The 18,935-nt window shown below is 47.1% G+C and overlaps 1 protein-coding gene across 1 annotated transcript in view; it reads right to left on the minus strand.

The window, feature by feature from the left end:
* Positions 1-246: 246 nt before the first annotated feature.
* Positions 247-18,935, minus strand: part of grin2ab (glutamate receptor, ionotropic, N-methyl D-aspartate 2A, b) — a 168,210-nt gene continuing 149,521 nt past the window's right edge. Inside the window, 11 exon segments of the mRNA XM_089005460.1 lie at positions 247-5,748; positions 5,928-6,391; positions 6,393-6,649; positions 7,493-7,676; positions 7,848-8,086; positions 8,672-8,859; positions 8,942-9,102; positions 10,779-11,008; positions 11,361-11,486; positions 12,770-12,923; positions 17,394-17,562. Coding sequence (XP_088861586.1) covers positions 4,881-5,748; positions 5,928-6,391; positions 6,393-6,649; positions 7,493-7,676; positions 7,848-8,086; positions 8,672-8,859; positions 8,942-9,102; positions 10,779-11,008; positions 11,361-11,486; positions 12,770-12,923; positions 17,394-17,562 — 3,040 coding nt within the window. The 3' untranslated portion in view covers positions 247-4,880.

Genomic DNA, 18,935 nt, shown 5'->3' on the forward strand with positions numbered 1-18,935 from the left:
TCTATCTATCTATCTATCTATCTATCTATCTATCTATCTATCTATCTATCTATCTATCTATCTATCTATCTATCTATCTATCTATCTATCTATCTATCTATCTATCTATCTATCTATCTATCTAACTGTCTGTCTGTCTGTCTGTCTGTCTGTCTATATCTATCTATCTATCTATCTATCTATCTATCTATCTATCTATCTATCTATCTATCTATCTATCTATCTATCTATCTATCTATCTATCTATCTATCTATCTGTCTGTCTGTCTGTCTGCCTGCCTGCCTGCCTGTCTGTCTGTCTGTCTGTCTGTCTGTCTAGAAGGGTTTCAGCTAGGATGAAAGGAAAAGTGTATAAAACAGTGGTGAGACCAGCCATGATGTTTGGACTGGAGACAGTGCCATTGAAGAAAAGACAGGAAGCACAGCTGGAGGTAGCAGAGCTGAAGATGTTGAGGTTTTCTTTGGGAGTGACCAGGTTGGATAGGATCAGGAATGAGACAACTCATATTCGAGGCTTTGGAGAGAAAGTCAGAGAGGCCAGACGGAGATGGTTTGGACATGTCCAGAGGACAGAGAAAGACTATATCAGAAGGATGCTGAGCCTTGAACTGGCAGGCAGGAGACTGAGAGGAAGACAGAAGAGGAGGTTTATAGATGTTGTCAAAGAGGACATGAAGGTAGCTGTTGTGAGAGAAGAGGATGCACAAAACCGGGATAGATGGATGGCATTGATTCGCTGTGGCGACCCCTGAAGGGAAAAGCCGAAAGGAAAAGAAGAACATCTAGCTGTCAATCTGGCTGGCTATCTACCTATCTATTAGCTATCTATCTAGCTAGCTATCTATTCGCTGGTTATCTAGCTGGCTATATATTAGCTATCTATCTGACTAGTTATCTAGCTGCCTAGCTAGCTATTTGCTATCTATGAGCTGTTTAGCTGGCTATATAATAGCTATCTATTCTCTCTATTTGAGTTATTCTGGGTTGTTGGCTATCTACTAGCTGGCTAGCTAGCTTTCTGTTTATTAACTTCCGGGTTGAATGAACACTGGCGCGTGTGGCTGCTGCTGCTCACCCACAGAAAAACTCAATCCTGTGACTGTAAAGTGACCTTGAGAGTTTTGAAAGGCGCTTAGAAGTGAAATGTATTATTATTAAATATGCCCCTCCCCATCTGGCTACCTATCTATTAGCTGTCAAGCTGGTTATCTAGCTGGCTATATGATAGCTATCTAGCTGGCTATTAGCTATCTAGCTAGCTATTTGCTATCTAGCTGGCTAGATAGTAACTATATATTAGCTCGCTTACTATCTATTTGAGTTCCTTCAGGGATGAGTGAACGCTGGCGTGTCTGGCTGCCGCTGCTCACCCACAGAAAAACTCATCTTATGACCTTAAGAGTTTTGAAAGGCACTTATAAATGAAATGTATTATTATTATTATTATTCTAAAATGTTGGTGTGTGTGTGTGTGTGTGTGTGTATTTGTTGTTTTTTTTCCATGGTTGCTCCCTGGTGAGCCTCCCAAGATGTCCGCCAAACTTTCTTTTCTGGACTTTTGGTGGACTTTGTCATGTTGTCATTTGGCTTCCCGCTGGGCTGGTCACTTCCTGGTTGACTTTTTGTTTTACTTGCTGGCGCACTTCCTGCGGACGCTTGTCGAGGTTTTCTTCCGCATTGAGCGCCACCAACCAACCGCCGTCCCCTCAAATGATTCCCCGTCTGATTTTCGAGACCTCTTTGGCTCGTCATGCGATTTTTTTGTTTGGGCGTCTTTTGATTTGGTTTCTGGGTGGCTCACGTCACGCCGAACATCCCGAACGATGTGTTGATTTGACGCCGCACCGCAAGCAATCAAAAAGACAGCCGCATAAAACAATGTCCCCTTTACTTCTTTCCACCTTGTGCACAAGTAGCGTGTGACATGTTTTGTGTAGAACATAAGCAGTCGTGTCCAAAGCCCTGAACGGACACGTACACACGGGGACAAAATAGCGCGCGTGGGCGCGTAACCGCACATCGCCCGCTCATTGTGCAGCCGATGTGCGGTAGTGTGTTGGAGTGCGCGCGCGTTCTGCTTAAAAAAAAAACAAACAAAAAATGACACCAGAAACACAAGTGCAGTCATGCAAGTTGGAAAAAAAAACACATTCAAATCTCCAGTGATGGTATAAACATCACACACACTCACAAAATCACACTAACACAAACACACAGATAACACACACACACGCACATTCATATACACACAGATATACACACACATTCATTCATTCATCATTCATTCACAATCACACATACAAAATCACACGTACACAATCACCCGTACATATTCACACACTCACACACAGACCCGCTAGCAGACACACACACAATAGCATGTACACATCAACACACACACATTCATACACAATCACACACGTACATATTCACACATTTACACACGCACACAATTACACAATACAAAGTCACACACGTACACACACACACACACAGACACGCAAGCAGACACACACACTAGAACATGTACACATCCACACACACATAATCACACGTACATATTCACACACATACACACACACACTCATACACGTACACACACACAATAACACACACGCACACACACACAATAACACACACATTCACAATCACACTCACATCAATTAGTGCATGTGTTGTGTTACATGAGTGGGTCAAATGTTACCAGTGGGATAAAGGAAAGAAGAGAAGAGGAAAGTAACCGCGCGCGCACGCAGGCGGCTTCAGGGAACTGCGCACTCCTCATTGATTCCCGGGCGACGGACGTCATTACATCAGGAATCCAAGAGGGGGAAAAAAAGAGGGGAGAACCCCGCCCCACCCACATCCCCGCCCCCTTAGACGAAACATAGAAAACATGGCAGTTTGTTATCAGAAGAATCCAAAGTTGTGGTCCCACATCCGACCGAAGCCAAAGCAAAAAAGCACCGCGTCACAATGTTTGGACATCAATCAGATGGAAACCCCATTTCGTGCATAGGACTCACACGAGACCATTGGGGGGCCGGGCTGGAGGCGGGGCCATCCACAAACCATGTATGTGTGGGCATGTGAGTGTTTGGAATAGGGGTGGGATCAACCTCCGCCCCGTCCCCCAAAGGTCCTCACTCCACTTGGCTTTGCGTCTTGTCATCAAGTTGCAGTCGTGTGGCCGTGTCCCATCGGAGGGGGGCAGTTGAAGGTAGACCAAAATTCTATTGCCCCAATTCAAAGAGGACTGCATTTGATGACGCATCAATTAAATGCGGCCTGCGGCATGCATAACGCTGCCCAAAAGGTTGCCCTCAACTCAAAATGGGCATCTCAAATCTTTTCTTCGTCCTCATTGATCTTTTTTTAAATGCTTTTTTTAACACCCTCGACTGGGACACAGTTTTTGTGTTTGTGTTTGTATGTGGGTGTGCGCGTGTGTAAGCCATTCCGCATGTCGACACAGTGTTCAAGTTTTGTTCCAAAATGCATGTGTCTTCTGTGTACTTTCACCTCCGGGACCTTCCTCTGCAAGATGGGAATACAAGATACTAAAAATGAATAAAGAAATTGATACGACAATTAAATAAAACAAATACAAAATAAATAAATACATTAATTAAAATCGGGGCAAGGTGGTGGTGGGGGAGCAACTTTAGAAAGCACATCTCACATGTCACTCAGGCAGGCCTCAGCACACTCGCTAGCAAAAAAATCATACATAAAAAATTACAACAACAAAAAAGAAAAATAAACAAAAAATAAAAATATAATAATCAAACAAAAATGATGGGTGTTACTAGGTAGGGGGGGCTATGCACATTTGCAAGGGGAAAAAACTACCAAGAAATAAAAATAACTAAACTAAAACAAAAATAATGGATGTTAGTAGGGGCAGGAGGGGGTTAAACTATTTTATTAATCATCATTTTATTTATGGTTTTATTGTTCTGGTGTTTCTTGTTCTTTTAATTGTAAAGTGTCCTTGGGTGTTTTGAAAGGCGCTTTTAAATTAAATGTATTATTATGATGATGATTATGATAAAGCAACTTTAGAAAGTACGTCTCACGTCACTCAACCAGGCCTACGCACGTTCGCTAGCATGTCTAAGAATGAAGCCGAGAGTTAACTCATGAGCTCACAGCGGCCGCCTCGGCTCCAAAGGAAAAAGAAAACAAAAGAGAGCAAAGCATCAAAGCCAGCGAATTTGTGCAAGTATCAAAAAAGTGTTTCTTTTTGGTTCGTGTTTGCTGGCACGTTAGAAAATGTACAAAGTGCACAACGGCTAGGCTAGTTTACCGCATCAACACGCACACGCACGTGTGCGCGTGTATGTGTAGGAGTGCATGTGCACATCCGTGACCCTGCGTACGCGTGTATGAGTGTCGCGCAGGGTTGTTAAGGAAGCATGCAAGTGTGTGACCTGAAGGCTAGGAGCTAAGAGAGGAAGGAAGCTAGGATGCTAAATGCTATATATAGAGACGTGTGTGTGTGTGTGTGTGTGTGTGTGTGTTTGATATGTTTGTGTGTAAGTGTATATGCGTGTATGTGTGTGTGTTTGCTATGTTTGTGTGTAAGTGTGTATGCGTGTATGTGTGTGAGTGTGCTTCCATTTCAGGTCCCAATGGAGCACACCTTATCCTGAAAGCAAGCCCCTCCCCCTGCCCCTTTAAATGATTGACTTAGTTTGTTCAATTGGCTGACATCAACATTATCAAACAGTCTTTCTGTGTGTGTGTGCATGTGTGTAAGGGGTCCGAGAACACAGTCAGTCCACCATCTGTAAATTTAATCCCTGTGTGGTGGCAGTGAGTATCCCCTCCCTCAAGTCCAGGAAGGCTGGTGAGAGAGGCGCGGGGGGGTGTGTGTCTTACACGTCGGACTCAATGCTGGGCATGCGTGGATAGAGGCGGGGCCGGTTGCCGCCGGCGCTGGAAGCTCGCGGCGCCGTCACGTAGCTGATGGGCTGGGTGGCGGCGGGCGGCACCACGTAGGCCACCACGGGGGGCTCCGCTTGAGGGGAGCAGGCCTGCGGGTCCAAGTGGTGGTTGGCGTGGTGGCCCCCGTGATTGGCCACGGTGAACGAGAACGTCGGGCGCTGCTGGCAGAGCGGACGGCCGGCGGGCAGTGCGCCGGTGTGGGCGCCCTGTCCCGGGTGCAGGAAGGGGTTTTGCGAGGGCCGGTCGGGAAAGAGGCTCTTGGAGCGGCGTGGGGTCGGCAGGGGGGAGGGCGAGGTTGACGGCGAAGGCTGGTGGCGGCCGCTCAAGGGGCGCTCGGAGCGCACGGTGAGCACGTTGGCGTAGGGGCCCTCGTTGAAGGCTGCCTCCCGGTCCCGCTCGGGGACGCCGTCCGGGAGCAGGTTCTCGTACGAGTGCTGGCGACTCAGCCGCAGACGCGGCGCCCCGGACGAGGAGGTGCCGGTCAGGGCGGACGGTGAGCGCGTAGGCGCGGCCGCCGTCGCCGGCTCAAAATGGCTGACCAGGTCGTCCCCCTCTCCCACCACCCCCAGCTGGCTTTGGGGCAGGAAATGGGTGAAGGCCTCGGTCACCCGAGAGTAGTTCAGGTGGTCCTCACTGATGTCATACAGGTTGCACAGGTGGGCGCAGGCGTCGCAGCGAGCCTGCGGGGGGCGCACCGTGTACAGACCCGAGTAGCCGCTCAGCTTGGTCAGGCAAGACCGGCAGTGGCCGAACGAACCGGGAGCCTCGAAGGAAGCGCTGGACTTGTCCCTGGTACAGCTGCGGGGGCGGGTGGGCAGCAAAACAATCGGCAAGCGTCAAGACGCCTTGTTAGGTGCTTGGTCACGAGGCACAAAAGCAAGGTACCTTTGTTTTTGCTACCCGAGCGTGTCTACCGCCGTTGCAGCGGCGATAGATCTCCAGATGTCAAAAAGCGAATGTGCGTGTGCGATTCTCACCTGCCGTGCGCGTAGGTGCCGTACTTCTTGTCCTTCATGGAGTGCAGGTCGGCCTCGGCGCTGTGGCTGTGGTGCAGCAAGGTGGCGCTCAACTGCAGGATGGGCGCTTCCCCCTTGTCGGCCTCGCCGCTGTACCCCAGGCTGTCGCGCCGGCAAGGCGGCGCCGACTGCAGGCTGGCCTGGTCTGAGTCGATGGAGTAGATCTTGGCCCCCCCACCCCCGCCGCCTCGTTTCCTCAACTGGTTCACGGATTTGAAGCCCCCCCTGGCGGCGACGGAGTCAGAGTCTTTGTGGGATGCGGGGCGGCTGGAGCATTCGGAGATATCCGAATGGGGCGGGGGCGGCGGTTCTTCAGGGAGGTAGCGCTGGCTCAGCATCGCCGGCGGACCGCCCGCGGCGACAACGGGAGCGCCGCCCGGCGCCGGCCCCCCGGGCTGAGTCTTGAGGGTCTCCACGCTCTTTTTTCCAAAGGGCGCGGGGCTTGGACGGAGGTCCGGCAGGACCCCCTGCTAGGACGCCCTGTGTCTTGCCGTTGTCGACCGAAAGCTGCGGCTTGTCGGGGGGGCTGACCTGGAGCGTCGGCGGCTTCTGCGGGGCCGGGAAAGGCGCCGCATTGTTCAGGAGGTTCTTGTGGCGGCCGGCCAGAGACAGGAAGGCCTGCGGACCACCGGCGTTGCTATAGAGACAGGGACCCTTCGGATTCAAGCTGTGCAGGGAGTTACCTAGGAGACGAGGAAATATGGTGAGGGCGTGTACAGTGGGCGCCCGTGCCCCCTCCAACATGTCACTTTGAAAGCCCAAACCTGTCTTGAATCCCCAACCTGGGCTGAAAAGCAACCTTTGAAAGCCTCCCCTTGGTCAGGAAGCCAAACCTGGCCTTCGATTTGATACCCCTTGTCTTGAAACACTAACGTGTACCGGAAGTCAATGTTTAAGACCCTGATCCAGGCTGGAAACACAAATTTGAAATCCTCACCTTGGTTGGGAAGCCAAACCTGGTTTAACAACCCTTGTCTTGACACCCAACCACACAACACGGAAATGCCTCACCCTGTATTTGAGACCCAACCATGGCCCGAAACACTCACGTGGACTTGAAGTGGTGGCTTGAAACCCCCATCTGGGCTCAAAACAAGAATTTGAAACACTCATTTTGGTCCGGAAGCCAAACCCGCTCTCTGATTTCACGCCCCTTGTATTGAAAGCCAAACGCATGACAGTTAAAAGTCCTACCCTGTGTTTGAAACCTTCTCTTGAACCCCAACCTTGGCTTGAAATGCTAACGTGTACATGAAGTCATGGTTTGAACCCCCAACCTGGACTCAAAAGCATCCTTTGAAACCCAGACCTTGGTCAGGAAAGCAAAGGCGATCTCCAATTTGAGACCCCTTGTCTTGAAACCCAAATACACGACACAGAAACCTGCCTTTGAAAGTCAACCAGGGTTTGCAACTCGAATGTATACTTGAAGTCCTTGTTTAAAACCTGAATTTGAAACCACGAGGTGGACCGGAAGTCCACACTCTGCAAGCCTTGCTCGTGGGTACGGGGGAGGTGTATGAGACCTTTTCCTGTCATGACGTCGAGGATGCTGGGCTGCAGCAGCACCGTGTTGCGTTTGGGCGACGACATCGCGATGGACTTGGCCGACTTCAGCAGGTGCAGCATGTTGGCCTGGGGGCTGAAGTCCAACTCGGGGGTCTTCTTCTTCATGTCGATGTGAACGCCATGGATGCAGCTCCAGATGCCCTTGATGAACCAGGATGCAACAAATGACAAAATGACTCCCTCCGGGTTGAATTGAGGCCATGATGTCAGCGCATGACGCCTTTAAGTGCGAGGACGTGTTCCTCCTCCAGACACTTAACCTGCACGCGCAATTTTTTGGGGGGTGTGGCAGTTGGCCTTGTTCTCGCTCACCCTGCTGATGGTGAAGAGCAGGCCGGGGCGTCCTGAGCAGATGCCGGTGAAGCAGTAGCGCAGACGCCAGTAGAAGAGATGCTCGGAGACGAAGGTGAGGATGGAAAGGCCCATGGCCGTGGCCAACATGTAGAAGACCCCCGCCATGTTGTCCACGTCTAGCTGGCTGGACATGACCTCGTTCTTCTCGTTGTGGCAGATGCCCGTCAGCCACTGCGCCTCCAGTTCCTCCATTTCACCTGGACCCCGCGCCCCCAAAAAAGAAAGGTCAATCAAAAAGGAAGGATAGAAGGACAATGGAAGTCCAATAGACAATGAAATGATGTCAAAATTGGACAAGGACAGAAGCCGAAAGATAAAAAAATGAAGAGTGCAGGGAAGGGTGGGGGTGTAGGTGGGGGGGGAGCGTGTAAAGCTAATTGAGAGGTGAGGTCGGTGCGTGGAGTGTAGTTGGAAAAAATGAAAGGGAGGGGACGCTCTCGAGCAAAATTAATTGAGAGGGTTGAAAAAAGGAATTGACTCGGGCTCAAAAGAAGAGCGCATGAAAGGGGGGGTTGAAAACAAATTGAGAGGGGAGGGGGGTGAGATGGAGAGGAGTTGGGGAAAAAATGAAAGGGAAGGTATGCGTCGAGCAAAATGAATTGAAAGGGCTGCAAAAAGGAATTGGCTGGGGGTCAAAAGGAGAGCGCATGAAAGGGGGGGTTTGGCGCAAAGGATGGGCAAGAGAGGAAGGTCGGGGAACTTGACAGGGAAGTAAACGGTGAAGCCGTCAAAGGGGCTTGGTGGAAATGGATGGGGGAAATCTAAATCTAAGGCGAGCGCACCGTCGCCAATGATGCCGAGGATGGCCAGGTCCACCAGCCTCTTCCAGTAGGAGCCCTTCTGGAGGGCGATGCCGTAGCCGGTGGTGGCGAAGACGTAACCGCTGCCGATGGTCACCAGCTTGCAGCCGTCGTCTCGGCCCGCCATGTAGTTGAGCACTGCCGCGTCGTAAATGAACGCGTCCAGCTTGCTGCCGTCGGAAGCCAGGCGTCAAGGGCTCACCCGGACCCCAAAGGACCAAACGGCTTCCAGTTCGGCTTTGACGGACTTACCCAGTCTTGAGGCTAACCAGGGCGTCCTGCACTCCAGTCTGATGGTACTTGGTCATGTACTGGTGCATGTCCGGGTAGTTCTTACGGATGTTGCGCTCCGTGCTGCCATTGGGCACCGTGCCGAAGCGGAAGGGTGGCGAATACGAGTATGGACTCTGAAACTGGACAGGGACCAGGCCGCAACCAAACCGTCGCTTAGTGCGACTGCGGGATGACGCGCAAAGTGTGCGTGAGCAAACAAGTGCGGGCTGAGTGACAGCCGGCAAGCTGTCACTCAGCTTGGCACGGGTTTGACAAGAGACCCCTCCACGAACAAACGTCAACACATAATTTAATTTAAAACAGATTCTTTTCACACAGACATTGTATTGTAGGTGTTCAAATACCTGACAAGAATCTGTTTTAAATTAGATATCAAGTAGACAGGATGAACTTAATACAACTAAAACGTGAACACAGCTCTCTGATTGACAAACATGTATGCCAATTGGGGGGGAGGTTGTTTTGTTCAAATGAGCAAACTGGATTAAAGCTGACCCTTTTTTACCCCCCCCCCCTTTACACCTGCCTCCACCCCCCCCCCCCCCATCAATTGCATAGGAATACGGTGATACCTTGGCTTACGAACTTAATTGGTTACCAGGCAGTGTGTAAGGCTAAAAGTGTGTATTCCCAAAAATAATTTCCCATAGGAAAACAGGAAAACATTAAAATGAGAATAATCCGTTCCCAGGTCCCCATAAAACATGATTTTCTACTAAATAAGCCGTAAAACTACACAAAATATACCTTATTTTATGTATAATAAATGTTCTACTGTATTCTAATGAAAGAAATACACTGCACTGTATCGTCAAGTTATTTTATTTACATTTGTGATGGTCGTTGATAGCTTGATGGAATGGGGTGGGAGGAGGTCGGAGGTAGGGAATTGCTGTTTGGAAAGAGAGTAACATTCCATAAGGACTGTAATTAAAGTAATTAACTGTACTGTGTAATTGTAATTGTACTGTACTTAATGGAATGGAGTGGCCGGTTTCATCAACATTAAACACTTGATGAGGAACGTAGCCTTCTTCTTTTACCATCTTGAGGAATGATCCCTTGTAGGTGCTTTCTCTGCGATAAATTTACCTAGTTCCTCATTAATTGTGTTCTGTTTAGCTGGGTTGATAGCTTTTTGCATCAAGATGTCTTGTGCGGGTTACATGATGGGATATTTTAACCTTGCAGTCTACACTCTGCCTTATAACTATCAAAGTTGAAATGAGTCCAACTTTCACTGATTTCTATCCATTTTCTCACTCTCTGTCGTCTGACTATCTCTTTAATTATAATCAATTTCTTTTCTAATGTTTCAACACCCTCCTCACTGCTGCGCTCTTGACCAATCACGTGGCTTTAACCGAAGACTGGGGGCAGGCAATAGAGGACAAAAACAAGTCGGCTACCATTTTCTTGGTAGGAGAACGCCCCCCCACTGCTGCGTTCTTGACCAATCACATGACTTTAACCGAAGACTCAGGGCGGGGAATAGAGGACAAAAAAAAGTCAGCTGCCATTTTATTGTTTGGAGAACGGGCTCGTTTGCAAACGACACATCACTCATTGGGGTGCTACGTGTGTATCCCGAAAAATAGTTCGTTTGCCAAGGTTAAATTTTCATAAATTTAACATTCGGAAACCAAAAAGTTTGTAAGCCAAGGGGTTCGTAAACCGAGGTAAAATCTGAAAACAATTTTTGAATCACTTTAGCGGAAAACCAGCTCAACCTTTTGATCAATTTGATGAGCGAACGAAGCGGTTGGGGCATCAGGGGGTGCCCGGCAGTTCCTACCTTCTTGTCCGAGAGTCCGGTGACCTGGTCCACAAATTCCTCTTGGATCATAAAGGCGGCCAGGTTGGCCGTGTACGAGGCCAAAAAGATGACGGCGAAGAAAGCCCACACGGACACGATGAACTTGCTGGTGGTACCTTTAGGGTTCTGCACCGGCACTGAGTTGTTGAACACCAGACCCCACAGCAGCCAGACAGCCTTGCCGATGGTGAACGACGGACCGTGGGGGTCTGAGGGGGGGGGGGGAGACGTACAACTGTTCTTCTCCGAGACAACTCAACGTTCAGGTTAGCTTAGCAACAACATGCTACGACAGCTAAATCATCCAACGTGTTTTAAAATTGGGTTTGGAAATGAGGCCATTTTTTTGGAGGCGGGGGTGGCCCCACATCCTCCCCAATGAAACGAGGATGAAAATAGAAACGGCAAGTTGACGGCGGGCTCGCACGGATGCTTTGGGAGCGCATTAGTAGCGGCTAGCACCCCCCCCCCCCCCAAAAAAAAAAACTGCGTAACAACGACGGAGGAGTTTGGAGAAGGGGGATTGGGGGGGGGCGCTGGTTGGCCTCCGCGCTTGTGTACCTTTGCCTTGGGCCAAGTTGCGGTTGAAGCCCAGCGGAGAGACAAACTCGAAAAGGAAGACAGCGATGGCCGTCACGATCAGCAGCATCACAAACATCATCACCCAAACGGACGCGCTGAACGGCTCTGAGGGAAGGAGAAAAAGTCCATGGTGAAGCGGTGCGGGTAGGGGGGCACACGAAGAGGAGAAAGAGTTAGTCAGTGGTTTGGAAACATTTGCATACAGTGATTACGAACTTAATTGGTTCCCAGAAAATGTGTGTAAGAAAAGTGTGTATTCCAAACATTAATTTCCCGTAATCTGTTCCCAGGTCCCCATAAAACATAATTTTCTACTAAACAGGCCTTAAAATTATGTAAACTATACCTTATTTTATGTGTCATAAATGTGCTAAGGTAATGTAATGAAAGAAATAAACTTTACAGTATAATAAAGTCATTTTATTTCCCTCTGTGATGGTCGTCGATGGCTTGATGGAATGGAGTGGAGTCTCAAAGAGCTCTGGGTTGTACATCTTGGAAGTTGTGATATTGCAACAGCAACAGATGCAGGCAGACACACTAGAAACTTCATTAATAGCTGGTTCCTTTGCTTGTCTTTTCTCTTCAAACTGTACAGATGGCTTGCGTGGGTTATTTGGGGAGCATGATTGATGGGATATTTTAACCTTGCAGTCTACACTCTGCCTTTGAACTATCAATAAAGTTGAAACGAGTCAAAATTTCACTGTATTTGCCGTCCATTTTCTCACCTTTTCACTTTTGTTTTTTCTTTACTTCAACCTCTGTCGCCTGCCTTTCCTGTTTCATGTGCTCACAGCGTGATTGTTTCTCTAACCCCTCCCTCCTCCTCACTGCTGCATGTGTCCTGCTGCGTGTGTCCCCTCTCTCCTCTACCACATATCTTGACCAATCACGTGCGGCTCAAACCAAAGAATGGGGGGCGAGGAATAGAGGCCAAAAAAAAGTGTTAGGAGTGTTAGGCTCTCTTTGTCCACTTCAGAGATCCAGCTCCAAGAGCGAACTGCACATTGTGGCACTCCGTGTGTGTGAAAAATAGTTTGTATGCCAAGATTATACGTTATAACGTTCGTAAGGTGAAAAGTCCATGAGCTAAAGCGTTCGTAAGCCGAGGTATCACTGTATGTAGTGGAGGAAGAATAAGAGGAGGGGGCGGCGGGGATCAAACACACACGGAAGCAAAACACTGACAAAGTGTGTGTAAATGTCTGTGGTGGTTGAGGGTGGTGGGGTTGGGGGCGTGCATATGTGACTGCTCGCGTTAGCCATTTTTTTCAGGTAGAGGTGTCTATACTTGAGGTCCCACAACGCTAATGGGATGCTAATACTAAACGGATAACGCAGATAATACGACGAAGCCCCCCCCCCTTTCCCAACCGCTTTGTTACCGAGGAAGGCCGACGGCGAGACGGTGCCGTTGCTACGCGACACCATGACGCTGATGCCCGTCTCCACGAAGGGCACGGAGAAGTCGATGACCTCTGACCTCTCCTCATTGATGGTCAGAGAGCCCACCGCCATGGCGGCTTTCTTGTACACCACCTGGAAGACACACAGAGGGGGGGGAGCAAGGGGGGGGGGGCACTGTATCATATACAGGTAACATCCGACTTACGACCTGCTCGACCTATGACCACCTGTACTTATGACCACGACATAGACCAGAAATGGGCAAACTACGGCCCGCGGGCCACAAGCCCGTTAGGCTTTTTAATCCAGCCCGCCGAATTTGTCCAAATTATAGTAAAAAACAGTGTCTGAAAGTCATGACAAAAAGTTAGCGGACAACAGGGCAGGCAACTCTGAAAAGCGGCCGGCCGAATTTTTCACAACTTGAAACACAATAAGACGAGTATTAATATTGTCGTAAAGTATAACGTTAACTTTTTAAATTAAGCCTATACCTACCACAAATGCGGCCTTGCTTAATTTCCGTTGTTTTTCTCCAGGTGTAGTTTTTCATCATAGTGCATAATGCAATGTTAGTGTTGCCTGCTACAAGCCACCAAGCGCTTTTCATAACTCTCAAGTACACTTTACAGTCACGGTTTAATCTAAATTTACATTTTGTAGCGTCACACATTTTGTTAGCTTCTTTTGAATCTTTCTTCTGGGCTGAGGTTCTGTGCATCTATTTTGGAAAATGAGATGCAAATGCACAACCTTATAATGCTTGGGAAAGTCCGGAAGAAAGAAGCAAACTTCTGCTTGGCTGCCGTGCCAAGTATGCAAATTTCAACTGCAGGTAGCCTATGTCTGTGTGCTTAGCAACGATACACATGTACTGTTTCCGCGTGAAGGCGAGGGCGCCCGTGACGAGTTTGTAGAGCGCGCGGTCAGGACAATCCATCCATGATTTTGCAGAGTTTAACACAAGTACATATTATTGAGCTTGAGTATTTCGTTGTGTAATAATATGTTTTGAAAGTGATTACATTTTACAATAAATGTTGATCTCTTTCGCTTTGCGCCTTCAATTGAAACTTATTAAAACAGACGCAATCTTGATAAATCCCAGTGCGTATGTTATTTTAATCTACAGTAAAGTCTCGTTATATCGATATTCTCAGGAGTCCGAAAAATATCGATATAACCGGGACTATCGATATATCCGACCCTGCGCGCATGTAATTTTCTCCTTGCGTGCATAGAAATAGTATCGATATAACCGGGACTATCGATATATCCGATATCGATATAACGAGACTTTACTGTATTTCCATTTCCTCCTCCCAGTATCTGCGAAATAGGATGTAAATGCCATATCTTGCATATTCCTTTAGACAAATTTATGAACTGATAAGGGCTATTTTTCACATTTGAAAGACAGTTAATAAATTGGGTTGTAGTGTTCTTACTATGTTATGGGGTTTGCACACACTGCATTTAATGCTTTAGTATATCCGGCCCCAACACTCCCTCCAAATGCTCCTGGCCCGGCCCCTCTGTCAAATTTTAGAACCCATTGTGGCCCGCGAGTCAAAAAGTTTGCACCCCTGACCTAGACCCTATTTTTTAAATTTAAATTCTACGCCTGGCATCACAACGCACTACCAGGCCGGCAACGCGTTCAACGATTTTGGCCAGCCAGCATCTCACTCTCGCACAGCAATCGACCGTGTGATGGCACCAGAGTTTGCGAGTCATTTAGCATTTGCATGGATTTCCACTTACGACCATTTTGACTTACGGCTGTAAGTTGTAAGTGGGATGTTACCTGTGTGTGTGTGTGTGTGTGTGTGTGTGTGTGTGTGTGTGTGTGTGTGTGTGTGTGTGTGTGTGTGTGTGTGCGCGTGCGCGCGTGCGTGTGTGTGTGTGTGTGTGTGTGTGTGTGTATGTATGTATGTATATATATATACAGTAAAGTGTCGTTATATCGATATCGGATATATCGATAGTCCCGGTTATATCGATAGTGTTTCTATGCACGCACGGAGAAATTTACATGCAAACAGGGTCGGATATATCGATAGTCCCAGTTATATCGATATTTTTTCGGACTCCCTTGAATATCGATATAACGAGACTTTACTGTATATATATATATATATCAGTGACGTCTGTGTAAGCTCTCAGTCGTACAGGAGTGGTCCATCGATGAGAAGGTTTCTTCAGCCGTCATCTGTACAAAAGTGAAGGTTTCGGACGTTTCGCCTCTTGGATAGGAGACCGAGAAAGCGACACATAATGCATTTTGCGGTACTTTGTTTAGTCTGAAAACTTCGTGTTGATCCGTGTTGATGGCGAAATTAGAAGAAAAACACATAACGCAATGGTTGTGTGTTGCACCAAGACAACTATTTGATATTCGCTGACAAAAATTCCCAGCTGACAAATCAGCCCATTTCCAACGGAGCTTGTCTTCTGCATTTTCTGGGTGCTACATTGCTGTCATTGACGGCTCGAATTGATATTGGAGGACACCTTTAATCAATTGCAAACATTGATGCTTTCCTCATTAGAACTATTTGAATCATATTCATAACTGGATGAGTAACAAGAAAGCATCTTCTCCGAATCTGAAGCCATTGTTTTGATTCTCGAGCAAGGCAAGACGTCTTGGCGTGACGTCACGAACAAGGGGGTGGGACCTTCTGAAACTGGCCATTTCCGGATTCATTTTGAAGTCATCTTTATTGGTGTTTTTCATTGAACTAAAAATATCAGCCTGCCTGATTTGGGTATTTTCAATGCTATAAAACGTTTTTCAGTGGGAAACAAAAAAAAGGTGCCGGTTGTCCTTTAAATGCAGTGTGTACAAACCTCATAGCACAGTAAGAACACTACAAACCAATTTATTAACTGTATTTCAAATGTGAATAATATCCCTGATCAGTTAATAAATTTGTCTCAAGGAATATGGCGTTTACATACTATTTCGCAGATACTTTGAGGTGGAAATGGAAAGAAATTAAAATAACATATGCACTGTGATTCATCAAGATCGCGTCTGTTTTTATTTTCATTGAAGTTTTCATCGAAGGGGCAAAGTTAAAGAAATCAACATTTATTGAAAAAGAATAAATTCCGCCAAATCATGGATGGATTGTCCTGACCGCGCGCTCTACAAACTCTCCACTGACGCCCTCGCCCTCACGCACAAACAATACACGTGTACGATCGCCGAGCACACAGACATAGGCTACTTGCAGTTGAAATGTGCATACTCGGCACGGCAGCCAATCAGAAGCCTGCTTCTTTCTTCCGGACTTTCGCAAGCGTTATAAAGTTATAAAGTCATTTTCCAAAATAGATGACAGAACCTCAGCCCAGAAGAAAGATTCAAAAGAAGCTAACAACATGTGTGACGCTACAAAAATGTAAATTTCTCCACTGTGAGACTAATAAAGGCAAATCCAATCCAATCCAATCCAAAACGTAAATTTATATCAAACCGTGACTGTAAAGTGTACGTGAGACTTATGAAAGGGGCTTCGTGGCTCGTAGGAAGCAATGCAAACGTTGCGTTGTGCACCACAATGAGAATGGACTACTGCAGGAAAATCTACAGCCATGCAAATTTACCGTAAATTAAGCAAGGTAGAATTTGTAGTTGGTACATTCTTGATTTAAAAAACTTTATACTTCGTGACAATGCTTTTTAATGCGATTAGTTGTCTCATTGTGTTTCAAGTTGTGAAAAATGGGGCAGGCAACTTTTCCGTTATCTGGCCTGTTGTCTGCTAACTTTTTGTCATGAGTTTCAGACACTGTTTTTACTATAATTTGGGCAAGTTCGGCGGGCCGGATTAAAAAGCATAACGGGCCGTATGCGGCCCGCGGGCCGTAGTTTGCCCATGCCTGAGCTAAACTGTAGAAATTTAGTTCGAAGCGTTTGAACACTTTAATTGCGATATACAGAGGGACAGCAATGCGGTCTCACTGCAGAGCAAGCCAGCAAGTTAGCATAGTTATTGCACAACCCATGGTGAGGTTTATCCGGCTGCTGCCTCACTGCTCGTCTCTACTTAGTATTTGAACGGTAAACGTGAAAATTCTTTGACTTTGAAAAAAAATCCAAAAATGGTGAAGTTAAATGGAAAAGAACTTTAAAGTACAAATCACTAAATAAATATAACTGTTTAATTTATTTTGCATTTGATATTTCTATGATGACAGATGAGGCACGGCCTCACCTGCCTCCCCTGACTGCCCGTCACTAATATATATACATATATACAAGTATATATTCTTCAATGCTTCTGGGGCATTGAAGAAGAAATGGTGGTTGTCATCTATCCCCGCTGGCGTGCCAACGTCACGTGACACATGACGGCGGGGCCGCCGCGCCATATTGCCTCCAGGGGAGTGTTGTTTGATTACTTTGTCAACGGCCGCGGACGTCCACGTTCGGGAGCTGAGGCGGTCGTACCACTGGGACGGGGGCCGTTCATGGGGAATTTGGACATGAGCGAGCTAGCTAGCTAGCTAGCCAGCTAAGGAGATAGCGACTTTCCTAGCAAGGTGCTTGAGTGTATGGCAGCGGCGGTTGGTTTTGTGTGGGGTCCATACCTCTCCCACCATGCCGTTCCACACGTTGTTGATCTTCTTGCCGTGTTTCCCGTTGGTGACCAGGTAGAGATCATACGTGAACTTCACGTTGCGGCCGATCTTCTTCAGGATGTCGATGCAGAAGCCTTTGCAGCACTGCTTGATGTACGAGCCACCCGATGTGCTGTTGCTGCGCGCACGTGCGCACACACACACGCACCCACACGCACACACACACGCACCCACACGCACACACACACACACACACACACACACACACACACACACACACACACACACACACACACACACACACACACACACACACACACACACACACACACACAAGCACACACACACACATGCATGCACGCAATTCCAACATCATGGCTTTGTTGTGTGTGCTTGTGTCGACAGATGAGCATGTACCTCAGGCACGGTGTGTGCGTGTGTGCATACATAATAATAATAATAATAATAATAATAATAATAATTATTATTATTATTATTATTATTATTATATTTTATTCATAAGCGCATTTCAAAACTCTCAAGGTAACTTTTCAATCACAGGATAGATTTTTCTGTGGGTGAGCAGCGGCAGCCACATGCGCCAGCGCTCACTCAACCCAGAAGTAACTCAAATAGATAGAAAGCTAGCTAGCAAGCTAATACATAGCTAATAGCTGGCTATCTAGCCAGCTATATAGCTAATAGCTAGCTAGCTAGATAGATAGCTAGGCAGCTAGATAGCTCGCTAGCCAGCTAGATTGCTAATAGATAATAGATAACAGAAGTACCGTATTTATTCGAGTATAACGGAACATTGTCATATATATTTCATGCTTTATCCCTTCAGGGAGGAGGCAGTATTTCCATGGCTATTCTCCACAGTCGTGCTTTGCCTTCCTTCAGTTTAGATCAGACATGGGCAAACTACAGCCCGTGGGCCACATACGGCCCGTTAGTCTTTTTAGTCTGGCACGCCGAACTTGTCCAAATTATAGTAAAAACAGTGTCTGAAACTCATGACAAAAAGTTAGCAGACAACAGGGCAGATAACTCTGAAAAGTTGCCTGCCCCATTTTTCACAACTTGAAACACAATAAGATGAGTAATCACATAAAAAAAACATTGTCTCAAAGTATATATATTTTTTTAAATTAAGGACGTACCTAGCACAAACGCTACCTTGCTTAATTTACAGCAAATGTCCATGGCTGTAGAGTTTGCTGCAGTAGTCATTTGTCATCATGGTGCACAATGCAACGTTTGCATTGCTTGCTACAAGCCACTAAGTCTCACACACTTTACAGTCACAGTTTAATGTAAATTTACATTTTGTAGCATCACATATGTTGTTAGCTTCTTTTGAATCTGTATTCTCTGGCTGAGGTTCTGTGTATCTATTTTGGAAAATGATATGCAAATGCACGACCTTATAACGCTTGCGAAAGTCCGGAAGAAAGAAGCAGGCTTCTGATTGGCTGCCGTGCTGAGTATGCAAATTTCACTGCAGGTAGCCTATGTCTGTGTGCTTGGCGACGGTACACGTGTATTGTT

The sequence above is a fragment of the Hippocampus bargibanti genome, linkage group LG10 (genome assembly GCF_051943395.1).
Source record: "Hippocampus bargibanti isolate YZ-2025 linkage group LG10, ASM5194339v1, whole genome shotgun sequence".
Lineage (NCBI taxonomy): Eukaryota > Metazoa > Chordata > Actinopteri > Syngnathiformes > Syngnathidae > Hippocampus > Hippocampus bargibanti.